The 13,116-nt window shown below is 41.6% G+C and overlaps 1 protein-coding gene across 6 annotated transcripts in view; it reads right to left on the bottom strand.

The window, feature by feature from the left end:
- pcnt (pericentrin) overlaps positions 1-13,116 on the bottom strand; it is a 310,179-nt gene that overhangs the window by 99,514 nt on the left and 197,549 nt on the right. For all 6 annotated transcript variants that reach the window (XM_043693410.2, XM_043693412.2, XM_043693413.2 and 3 more), the window contains 2 exons: positions 9,162-9,398; positions 7,409-7,579 (listed from right to left, as the gene is read on the bottom strand). In XM_043693410.2, coding sequence (XP_043549345.2) covers positions 7,409-7,579; positions 9,162-9,398 — 408 coding nt within the window. The remainder of the gene's footprint in view (positions 1-7,408; positions 7,580-9,161; positions 9,399-13,116) is intronic.

Genomic DNA, 13,116 nt, shown 5'->3' with positions numbered 1-13,116 from the left:
CTCAACTACCTAAGTAAGTTGTGGTGAATCATACTGGATACTCTAGCTGGGGCTTAAGCAGAGCTTTATAAAGATCCCATGTTTTGCAAATAATTTAGCAAATCATTGCTCCAATACCTTTGAGATTAATGCATATGATTTCACAGATCCTGTTGCTCCTGCATGCACTTTTGAGCTGTACCATTAGGTTTATGACTGTCTCTCTCTTACTCTTTGATCAAAATGTATCAACTCACACTGCGCAGTACTGAATCCTTCTTGCTATTCGTCTGCTCATTCTTCTACAGCATTCTGCCTGTGCCTTATTACAGTTGGTTAATATCATCCTCACCACCCGTTATACCTCCAAGTTTAGTGTGAAGACAAAAGTTTGAAATTTTACTCTGTATTCCAATATGCAAGTCATTTATACCTATCAATAAAGAAGTGGTTCAAACACAGATCCTTGGGAACTGAACTCCAGTCCAAAGAACAAACATATATCACAACTCTGACTTCTGTTCTTAAGCCAAACAGTTAATTCAAGCTGACAGAGCCCCTTGTTGATGCCATCCGTTGTTTCCATGTGTGCTGTGAAGCCAGTGATCTGGGAAGATTGCCAGATTGAAGGCACAGAATGTTACAATGGGTTCTAGATTTGATTTTACCTAGAAACAGAGCAGGTTCCTATTGGAGTGTTTGAAAGATTCATTTAGAGCAGTTTGTCAGTGAAGAGAAATCAAACTAGTTGACTTCATGTTGCTGAAATACCATTGTTTGCCCCAACTGCATTTAGCCAATTAATGGCAGTCCGGATACAGCAGGATCCTTCTCAGAGCAGCTAAAAAGCTGAAATTGTGCCAGCGATTAGATGCTGGAGTGCAGCATTGTGATGCAGTCTCAAGAGAAGATACTGAATTGCTGACAGGTAAGCAGTTGTTGGTAGCAGTTCAGTTGGGGTGCCTGTACTCAGGCAGTGGACAATGGAGTCTGACCAAACCAGTGGAATGCAGTCTGAAGTAAGTCAGCTTAGCTGGAAAAGAAAATCAACAAGATTGGGTCTTAAAGTGCAGGGAAATTCAGGGCCAGCACAAGCACAATCGCTGCTAAAAAGCTGAAATCATGGGGATCCAAGATGGCAGTGACCTAGGAGGATTGCGTTTGCTGGGCTCTGCGCCACAACATTGGCAGGACAGAGCTAGAACCTGCCCCAACCATGTTACTGTGAGCAAAAAAAAAGTAAAAGAGCTACAGAACCTGAAAATTTTACTTACCTTTGTCTTTGCAGTGGGGAAATGGTGAAAAAAAGGAGGAAGTTCGCCCAGGACCGGGCTCAATCCACCGAGGCGGCGGGCTTGCTTACTCACCAGGCCTTGGTTGAGAAGCTTGCCAAATCTCACAAGGTCCTCAGGAAGAAGATTGAAGAAAAAAAAAACACAAGGAAAAGCTGGCCCAGGTCTCTGCTATACTGCAAGACCTGGTGAAATGGACTTATGAGCTTGGGCGCAGGCAGAGGCTGATTCATCCAAGAGTTGGACTGAAGCCCTGGAAACACAGGTCCATAGTTTGCTGGATCTGGTGGATGACCTTGAGAACAGGGCAGAAGAAAGAACCTTTGGAGTTGTTGGCATGCTGGAAGGGACGGAAGGTGAGCGGTCAGTGGAATTGTTTGAGAAGTTGTTCCCAGATTTCTTTAGTTTGGAGGCTGAAAAGGGAAGGATAAAGATTGAGAAAGTCCACCAGCTCGTGGCATGAAGGTCAGGAATGGACCAGCATCTACGCCCTGTCCTGGTATGGCTCCATCATTATAAAGACAAAGAGTCCTGGAAGCTTCCAGAGCTGACGGGAAGAATCCGAGAGCGTAGGTGTGCAAGGGTTCCAGGTCACGTCTTTCCAAGATTTTTCAGTAGCGGTGATTAGGAAAAGGAAGTCCTACGATGGTATTAAGAAGAGATTGAGCGCGCTTGGGATCCAGTACTCTCTAAGATATCCAGCGGTGCCTCAGATGAATTATAATTGATCTGTACATTTATTTTACTCACCAGAGAAAGCGAGGAACTTTGTGGACATACTGACTTAAGCCAGTCGATTGAAAAGGCACAGATAACAGAGTTGTTCAGGTTTGTCCTTCTTTAGAGAGGACTTGGTGGTAGTAAGTTGCATTAAATTATGCTCGGGATAGATACAGTACTTATCTTTAATTTCTAAGTTAAGTTATACCAAGGGATGGGTGACGTGTTTACTTTTGACTTACTTGTGTATATCATTAATCTTGATTTTTCCTACTGGGTTGCGGCGCGACCCTATATAGTAGGAGTTAAGAGGGTAGTAGGGATGGTTAGTAGGGTTTTGGGATGTGTAGATGTCCCCTTTGAATGGGGGTGGGGGGAGGGGGGTAAATTCCTCTAAGCAGTGCCTTCGGCACTATTTCGTTTTCCCATTTTTGGTGTAAGGAATTTTTACAAGTTTTGCAGCTTTGTTGGTTGTAGCCGTTAGAGTTTATGTAGTTTTTGTGTTTTATGGACTTTCTTGTACTGAAGATCAGTGTTTCGTAGTTTGAGTTCTCCCTCTTTGGAGTTGAAATGGTGCTATAGAAGGTTATGGCTAAGGATGCGTTTAAGTGGTGTACCTGGGTGGTGGCCATGCTTGTTAGGAAGAATCGCCCATTTACGTTGTTAGAGTGTATTAAAGATACACATGGGAGATTTGTAATCCTTAAAGCTTTGATAAATGGGGAAGAATACAGGATCTTAAAAGTCCCATCAACTTCTTGATAGACGCACTTTCTAAATTGGTTAACCTCACATCTCAGCATATTATCATGGGGGGATTTTAATTGTCTAATAGTCTCTACGATGGACAGATTGCCCAAAGGCCCCTCGATATCTTCTTCACGATCTAAGTAATTAAGGGATTTGTGTGTCGAACTAGGACTGGTAGATATTTGGAGGCACTTTCACCCTACTGACAAGGATTTTACGTTTTTCTCTAATCTGCACAAATGTCATACCAGGATTGATCTCATTTGGACACCCGCAGGGCATTTGGGCTCGGTGGTGTCATGTACAATAGGCAATATCCCTATTTCTGATCACGCTCCAGTGTATCTAATGGTCAAGAGTAAGGACACCATGATAGGTTCAAGGCACTATGACTGGACCCCTTCATTCTTAAGGATAGCAAGTTTTATTGAATTGTTCTCTATTGAATTCAGGGCTTTTTTGTTAGACATTTGAATTACTGACTTGGCTAGTAATCCATCCATTCTCTGGGAAAATGTTAAAGCCTATGCTAGGGGGTTCGTTATTTCCTAATCTGCCAGTAAGAAACAGCAGTAGAGTGAGCAGCAATACTTGCTTAACACCCATTTGAAGGCAGCTGAAAAGGCATACTTTGATAGGCCCTCGTTGGATGAACTGCAGAGGATCACAGCTATTCAGTCCACACAGACAGCTGAGAGGGAGCTTACATTTGCAAAACAAAGGCTGTTTGAGCATGAGGATAAGCCGGGCAAGTACTTAGCGTATCTTGCCAGGAAAAGGGAATGCTCCCAAGCCATTACCTCGATCAAGGAAGATGCTGAAAATTTAACCCATGATTCTAAAAGGATTAATGCGGCATTTCGTAAATTTTACTCCGAACTATACCAGTCTGATAATTGTGTGGAGGGGTGGGTTAGGATGGAATCTTTTTTTTTTTAAAAAAGTGTTTGGACCTACCGGGAGTGACCCCCGAGCAAGAGTTTCTCCTTAATGCCCGTTGTCGGTGCAAGAGGTGCAGGAGGCTGTGACACAGCTTCAGAATGGAAAGGCACCTGGCCCTGACGGACTTCCCACTGAGTTTTATAAGGAATTTATAAGTATACTGTCAGGACCGATGCTTAGTATGTTTAACGATTCACATAGTCGTGGCCTCCTCCCGCTATCTTTGAGAGGCGAACATCTCTTTTATCCTTAAAAAAGGGAAGACCCAGGAGGACTGTGCTTCCTATAGATCCATCCCATTCCTGAATGTTGATTTCAAAATCCTATGTAAGATTCTTGCACTAAGACGAGAAACTGTGCGGCCCTCCATTATTAAGGAGGATCTGATGGGTTTTATAAAGGTCGCAGATCGTCAAATAATGTCAGGAGGTTACTTAACATGATCCAAGTATGTCAACAATGATCAGTACAGGAATTAGTGATCTCTTTAGACATGGAGAAGGCATTTGACTGGTCCAGTAGCCTTTTTTTTACTTTAAAACGGTTTGGCTTGGACGAGGTCTTTATCAGATGGGTAAAGGTTTAGTAAAATGACCCTCTGGCCGCGGTCCTCACCAATGGTGTGTGATCAAGCAATTTCAATATTCTTGGGGGCAGTTGACAGGACTGTCCCTTATCATCACTGCTTTTCACATTGGTAATTGAACCGCTGGGTAGGGTTCCCAATATATCTGCTCCAGAAGTAGGGCAAAGTCACACAAGATTGCATTGTATGCAGATGATGTTTTTGTCTTTTTATCAAACCTAACAGTTTCAGTGTCTCATCTGATACAATTTGTTTGGTTACAAGATCAACTTTGCGAAATCAGAGGCCATGCCCATGGGTGGTCTCCTGAGAATTCCTGGTCCTGAGGATGAATCTCTATTTCCCTTTAGATAGTCACAGGAAGCCTTTCTCTACTCTGGTATATTCATTATTCCAGTCTTTGATCAGCTATTTAAAACCCAATTTTGATCATTTATTCGACAGAATCAAACAAGATCTTCAAAGATGGGAAGCGATTCCGATCTCTTGGTTAGATTGGATTGCTCTCACTAAAATAAACATTCTCCCCATCTGCTTTTTTCAATGCAAATGCTTCCTCTGCTTTTTGGAAGACTGAACATCTGGTTCAGTTCCTTTAGCTGGTATCGCAAGCGACCCTTTATTAAACTGACTAAACTGCAGCTATCCCGCTGCAGTTTTGATACTCCAAGACATCAAAAAATATCAATTAAGCTTGTTGCTATCTTACATGAATGATTGGGCCTGGGGTGTCCCTCAGGTTGGACATCGAAGCATTTGAGGCAAGATATCCCCTTACTAACTTGCTGCTCTTGGACAAAATGAGGATAGTTAAGGAATATTGCCATAGCCCCACAGTTATTAATACTGTTAAAAAGTGGAAGGCAATACGTCAGTGTGAGGGCAATATTGCCAAAACATCATTTTTTACATCCATAGTTTGTATGCCGGGTTTTCAGCCAGGGGATGGACTCTGGGTTTAAACTATGGGCAGCTAGGGACACGTCTTGCGTGGGTCACTTATTCGAGGGGGTATATACTGATGTCTTTTGACCAGTTGGCTTGGAAATACGAGTTGTCCAATAGGGACATCTTCTGTTTTTTTCAAATTAGGAATTTCATTCAAAAAGAGACCACACTACTAACTGATTCTTATAGATGTGACACAGAGAAGAGGGTGCTGAGTGCTGAGAACACATTTTCTGACAGCAATGTCTATCACCTATTGGGACAGCGTCCTTCGAACGAGTCTGAATGGCTCTGTAAGGTATGGGAGTGTGAGCTGGACATTGAGACCTCTTCTGAAGTGAGAGAGGGTATCTGGGAAAATGCAAGGAGGATCTCTATTTGCAACAGGACCCATGCCTTGCAATTGAAAATTCTCCACAGGGTCCACTTGACTCCAGAATGCCTTTCAAAATTTAAATCAGGAGTATCTCCAATGTGTCCTAAATGCAAAGTGAGTATGGGCACACTCGTTCATTGTCTCTGGTCCTACAACAGGCTACAGGCATACTGGTGCGCTGTGGTATGTAAAATAGAGGTGAAATTGGGGGCAGAGGTGGAAATGGACCCAGTATCTCTTCTTCTTGGCTTTGTTAATCCACTTTCATTAGATATGCGCAAAAAAAAAAGGCTTTTCAGTATCCTCACTTTACCATTAGATTTCCTACAGTGTGGAAACAGGCCCTTCAGCCCAACCAGTCCACACCGACCCTCCAAAGAGTAACCCACCCAGACCTATTTCCCTCTGACTAATGCACCTAACACTATGGGCAATTTAGCATGGCCAATTCACCGAACCTGCACATTTTTGGACTGTGGGAGGAAACCGGAGCGCCTGGAGAAAACCCACACAGACACGGGGAGAATGTGCAAACTCCATACAGACAGTTGCCCGAGGCTGGAATCGAACCTGAGACCCTGGCGCTGTGAGGCAGCAGTGCTAACCACTGAGCCACCGTATGCATACCAGCCTCTCTAAGAAACGTTGCCCCTTAGGTGTCCTTTAATTCTTTCCTCTCTAACCTTAAACTGATGCCCTCTAGTCCTTGATTCCCCAACCCTGGGGAAAAGAAAGAATGCATTCATTCTATCCAGCCTCTCATATGCTTCTGTGAGATCCCCCCTCAGCCTCCTACGCGGTAAAGAAAAAAGTCGTAGCTTGTCCAATCTCTCCCTATAACTCAGACCATTCAGTCCTGGCAACATCCATGTAAATTTCTTCTGCACTCTTTCCAGTTTAGTAACATCCTTCCTATAGCAAGGTGACCAAAACTGAACACAATACTACAGGTGCCGCCTCACCAAAGTCCTACATAAATGCAACATAACTTCCCAACTTCTATACTCAATGTGCTAACTGATGTATGCCCTGTATACCTGTGACTCCACTTTCAGAGAACTGTGAGCCAGCATCTGAGGAGCAGGAGAATTCAATCCTGATGAAGAGCTTATGCTTGAAACGTCGACTCTCCTGCTCCGCAGATGCTGCCCGGCCAGCTGTGCTTTTCAGCACCACACTTTTCAATCCAGTGGTTCAGATTTCTTTCTTGTTCACTGAACTTAACTCTGTTATCAATAGCATTTTGTCATTTTTGTTTACTTGCAATATGCAGGACACAGAGCAACTATCTGACCTGAAGCCTTTAGATCAGCTAACCCTTTTGTGATCATCCGAAAACATTGCTGTGTATTTACTCACTGCTCTACGGTTGTGTAGTTGATCACACCTTAACCAACAGGATGAAGACTTGCTTACTGAGCACTACAGAAGATTTGTCGTAGGAGTAAATTACTGCAAATGCTGGAATCTGTACTGAAAACAAAAAATGCTGGAAATCACAGGTCAGGCAACATCCATTGAGGGAGAGTAAGCTAACATTTCGAGTCTTGATCATTTGTTGGGGTGTTCAGTTCAAAACCCAGCTTCTTCATCCAACCTGATACGTTAATCTAGTCAAATACCCCTTGCCCATGTCAGATTAACAATTACCAGGGAAACAATGTAAAATTACCTACAAGTAACCTCCAATAAACTGAATGTTTCCTGGTTAGATTAAATGTCTCGGTAATGTGGCATCTTTAAAAACAGAAATGTTAAAACACAAATCATAAATAGTCTTACTTAGGGCCTAATGAAATTGTTTCTCAATCCCACCTCATCTTCCTTTGTCTGGAGAGCTTGCCGCTCATTCAGTAATTGCTCCTTTAGAGTTTGGTCAGAAAGTCCTTCAATAGGGACTCTATGTCTAGCTTCATCCAGTTTTGATTGTAGAGCAGAGATCTGCATTAGGTTACTGTACTGCTGCTGCTGCAGGGATTCTTTATCCTAGCACAGAAAAAAAGGAATATATCATATCTGGTAGCACTCAAATTAAAAACCAAAATCTAATTTAAGCCCTTTTGGCCGTTATCCTATGTAATTGTATCGAATTTGATGTCCATCAATGAGTGAAGCATACTTAAAACACATTCCTGCACATATAATAGCACTGTTTTTGCTCACTTCCAACTCTAGTAAATTTTAGGGGGGAGGCAGTGGCCTAGCAGAATTGTCACAGAATTGTTAATTCAGAGACCCAGGTAATGTTCGGTGACACCGGTTTGAATCCCACTATGGCAGATGGTGAAATTTGGATTCAATAAAAATCTGGAATTAATGAATCTGTTTATGACCATAAAAACACATCTGGTTCACTGATGTTGTTAAGGAAGCAACTGCCATCTTCACTTGGTCTGGCTACATGTGACTCCAGACCCACAGCAATGTGGTTGACTCTTAACAACCATCAGGGCAATTAAGGATGAGCAAAGAAATGGTAGTCTAGCCAGCAATGTCTTTACAAGAAGAATTATTGGGCTGCAACAGGTTAAGAAGCGGGACACATGGATGCTATCATTGTCAAAATTCAGGACCTTGTCCGTTATTTGTGAAACTGACACTTTTTAAAAAAAAGCACAACATGCAATCCAAAAAGATCAAGACTGGCTGCATATGAAGTACAAACTGCCTCTGTTATTTCATTTAGAAAAGTTCACTCAACTGAACTAACTTGATACTTTTGAAAGAACAGGTTTTTGAATAGTACAATACTGCCGGGATTAATTCATTTCTCAACCATTTACATTAACTGTGTTGCTGGAACAGCGCAGGTCAGGCAGCATCCAGTGAACAGGAGAATCGACGTTTTGGGCATAAGCCCTTCCTCAGGGCTTATGCCCGAAACGTCGATTCTCCTGTTCCCTGGATGCTGCCTGACCTGTTGCGCTGTTCCAGCAACACATTTCAGCTCTGATCTCCAGCATCTGCAGACCTCACTTTCTCCCCATTTACATTAACTGCGAGATTATATTAAACTCTGCAGCAGTTAGCTGACTGCCATCGTTCTCAACAAAGTAGTAGCAATGTTAAGTTTATCAGTATTGTAGCAATTTGTTATCGACACTGTTGAGAAATGGTTCCATCTCTTTCTACAATCTGAACAAAGGACTCAGCAAACTGTCCGTAACCTCTTTAGAAAGGATGGTGCAATATAGCTCACTTAGGATCATTAAGTACAGGAAGAGGTTCCCTGTGCTGGCTCTTTGATAGAGGTATCTTTGATAAGACTCTTTGATAGAGGTATCAATTAGTCCTACCCCATGCTCTTTGCCCATAACCCTGTAAATTTTTCTATTAAATATGCAGTTGCTTTTCATTTTACTTTAATCGCTGCAAGCTTCTGGGCCATTATAATGCTCTCCCCAGATAAGTTTTCAGAAAGTGCCAGGTAATCATTTCAATGAGGGTTTAGAAGTATTAATTTTTGACGATTGATTTAAAGGTGATATTTACTACAGAAATACACACACTCAGCTTGATTGTTATGAAATAAAGTTTCATAAAGGTATGGTTACTGATCCTCCCTTACCTGTGTTAATTCTTCCTCTATCCGCCTCATCTTCTGCATTTCTTGCTCAAGCTGATGAATCCGCTTTTCTGCATCAGCATGGGATAACACAACTTGCTCAAGCTCTTTGATCTGTGCTTCCAGTTTTGCTATTTCTTCACTTTGTTCTTGCACATCTCGCTCCAGGTGTTCCTTTCTAAGCAGCAACTCATTATAATCATCAGTCTTTGACTGGATCTGTGCCTCCATAGTTTCCACCTGAAGAGAATGTGCACAAATACACTATAAATTGAGCCCAGGTTTGCAATATGTTTGACGGGGGAAACCAAGTCAATGCTAAAGCGGCAACATGCTGCCATTACATTAGAAAAGCACATTATATGAAGTTAAAAATCACAACATCAGGTTATAGTCCAACAGGTTTATATGGAAGCACTAGCTTTCGAAGCGCTGCTTCCTCCTCACTGGAGAAAGAAGCAGTGCTTTGAAAGCAAGTGCTTCCACATAAACCTGTTGGACTATAATCTGGTGTTGTGAGATTTTTAACTTTATTCATCTCAGTCCAACACCAGCACCTCCAAGTTATGGCCACATTATATGAAAACCATTTTCACTATAAGAGAAAGTTGATAATTAGCTACTTACCAATTCTGCAGAAACCTAGACAGTTTAAAAACAGTAATGATCTTATTCAGCGATAAATTTGTTTTTTAAGGTTAGAAAAGGGCTTTACTTACATTTTCTTACCATTATGAATTAAAATTATATTCCATACTAATTATTTCAACCATTCCCAGTTTGTAATAAAATAGAGATGCAATAACTTTCCTTGTCTTCCCTTCAGACTTTTCTTGGTAAATGGTACAAAGAGAATTTAAAAAGCAAACCAAAAAGGACATTCTTCTAAATTTATTTTATCATAGTAACATGTCAAAGATTATCTTCAATTCTCCATGAAGTCATTAAAATAATTTTTAAAACTTACATTGAAAACTTAATTCAGGAGATGTGGATTTTGCTGGAGAGACCAGCATTTATTACTCATCCTTTGATGCCTTCGAGAAGATAGTGGCCACCTTGAACTTGTACAAGGTCAGATATACAGATTCATGGGGGAGGAATTCTTCGTAGATGATCTCGGCAGAATATGTTCAAAGGTTTAACTTTGAATACCCTTTTATCTGTCCACAAGAATGACCTCAGCCTTCCAGTTGTTTCCTATTTAAGTACATCATCTTACTTTCACACACTCAGTTCCATCCTAGGCCTGCTGCAGTATTCCAGTGAAGCCCAACTTGACATGGAGGAGGAGCATCTCATTTTTCACTTCGGCACTTTACTGCCTTCAGGACTCAAATGATTGATATTTGACAACTACTGACAATGAATTCTGTTCTCCAGTTCGATTAATCCCTTCCCTCCATGTGTTGCTTGCAGGTGTTTGCTCTCAGCAGCACTGACGTTGCTTGTGCTATTAACAATGACCATTAACATCTAATCTTCCATCTGTATCACTCCTCTATTACCATTAGCATTCACTTTGCCTTGCTCTGTGCATGCTATCTGTTCCGCTTTTCTTTCTCCTTTTTAAACAGTATTAAAAAATTGCTTTGCCAGGTTCTGAAGAATCAAAGTGGACTGTTTTTATTTCAATGTTTAAAAGTCCTCCCCTCCACAACGGGGGAAAACTGGAACTTGACAATCTCACCTGTGCTTCACAAAATTGATAAAGCAATTAAAAGAAAAACTACTGCAGTTGAAAGCTTTACAAGTGCTTAGTTCCAGTAAATTACTCAAAACTGTGATCATTGTTCTTATCAAACAGCTGCTGGCGGTTTCAAGGAGGTGAAGGTGCTAACAGTGAAGCATATAACTCAATTATTATTCTTGGATGAAGATGTTTGCCCAGTTCTCAGAATCAACTTACGCAAATGGTTGTTTAGTTTAATTTTATTCTCTTTACAAAGTAGCAATCTGGTTATTTCATTTAGCATTTCCCCAATGAAAATACGCAACATCATGCTGGTGTGCTGAAGAGAAGGTGAATTATAATCTCTGTTGCAAGATAAAATTAATCAGGTTTCAAAATGTGCAATTCTCAAGTTTGTACTAGGTTATATTCCCATCAATAAATTTTGTGTAATGAGGAAGGCCATTTAGTTCATTATGCCTGGATGGATTATAGTCAGGGTGTTGGTTGAAAGAAATATTTTTTTAGTTTCATTCCACTTGCTCCCAGTATTTTCTAAAATATTCAAGTGGAGGGACAATTGTGCTGTGGTAAAGTCAGTAGACTAGTAATCCAGAGATCCACGTTAAAGCTCTGGGATCACGGATACAAATCCTACTACAGAGCCAGTGGAATGTGAATTAAATTTACAAATCTGGAGAGCTATAGCTAGTCTCAATAATGGTGACCATGATAACTGTAAGGTATAGGGTTAAAATTCTGCAGAATAAGGGAACAGGTGTTGCTTCTGCAAAAGCTTACATTATAAAATTAGGCTGCGCATGTCAATAATAAACAGTGAGAAGCGAAAACAGGTAGTATTATCTATGACTAATAAGGCATAGCAACCGTATAGCGGGATGTACCAGTAACAGGAGAATAGTGTGCCAGTCGCAGGAGGGATGTGGCCAACGGATGGAATTTAGTTTGGCAGGATGATCGCACAAAGACAGCAAACTATGCCAGGATCGTCACATATAAGGAATGAGATAAATAAGAGTAAGGGGCCACAAGCTTAGAGTAATGGGGGAAGTAAACAGAGGCAGAGACAAACTAGAGCTTGTGATTGGTTACTTTTGCTGTAGCACGTAGCCTATGGGGTGAAAGGGGAGGACCGAGAGACGCAGCTAAACAGCATAAATCAGAATGTAACCCTCAGATTAGGATGCTTACTTGTTAGGCACCCGTTCTTGCAAGTTTGTATCAATGAAATTCGCTGCTTCAGAATTTGACTCGGATTGAAATTTATTAACATGTGTGAGTTTTGTTTCTCACAGTTTAGGGGCTCGTCCGGGATGTCCATCATCACCAGCAGGGTGGACACCGTCGATGACTGGGAAGACGCGTCCCGTTCCTTTTAGAACAGTCCCGTGTTCTTCAGCAGTGGGTTCCCCCTTCTGGTTGACTGATTGAGATCTGATGAGAGTCTATCTGAACCAGGCGAAAGTAAGTAGGCACAGGGAGCCAGGCAACTCCGTGCATGGACCAAGGTAGGAAAAGAGATTTTTAAGTACTGCCTTGGTGGCTGGGATTGAGTTCTAGGAGTTAATAAGTGTCTAACGAAGGAACTCAATATGGGCTGTGCTGAGGGTAAAGTATAAGCCTCCGGAAAAAAAAAATGGAAATGGAGGCGGGGTCCCTGAAAACCTCCCTCCAGAAAGTCCGTTGGGCAGGATGTTGTGGAATTGGAAAAATAATACTTGTACAAGGTGAAAAGATAGTAAAAAGATGATTAAGTATTATTGTTTTGTATGGACTAAGGAATCCATTCTTCGTCCCGCTGTCTTCTGGCCAAAGTACGGGTTGGACTGTGTTTGTAAATATTTGAATTTATATGTCAACAGAAAACAGCCTTTCAGTCAGGAGGGATCAGATTATGCTTCGTGTTGGAAAGGCTAGTAGCTGAAGGGCTACTGAGGGTACACTTTGTTACTAAATCATGGCCAGACATCCAAAAAAAAATTCAGAAAATAGATGGGTGGAGTGAGAAATCACTTGAGGAGTTATTAAAAGAGCCACAGAAAGTGTTTGTAAAGAGAGAGGATGAGAAGCAAAAACAGAAGGCAAAAATGATGGTAGCCACGGTTGACAAAGTAGTCAAGAAAAGAATCGAATCAGTGACTAGCAACCGCAGTACGTAGAACATAGAGGAAGGGGTAGAGGACGAGGAGGACCTTTTGTAGGGTCCAGTCAACAGGGACAAGGACAGAGGTGGAGACCCCAACAAGCAGGGTGTTACATCCAGAA

This window comes from Chiloscyllium plagiosum, unplaced genomic scaffold (assembly GCF_037043375.1).
Source record: "Chiloscyllium plagiosum isolate Xiang-an unplaced genomic scaffold, Cpla_swu_hap1 HiC_scaffold_7, whole genome shotgun sequence".
NCBI lineage: Eukaryota > Metazoa > Chordata > Chondrichthyes > Orectolobiformes > Hemiscylliidae > Chiloscyllium > Chiloscyllium plagiosum.
The sequence above is the reverse complement of the archived record's forward strand: the minus strand, read 5'-3'. Positions and strand labels throughout refer to the sequence as shown.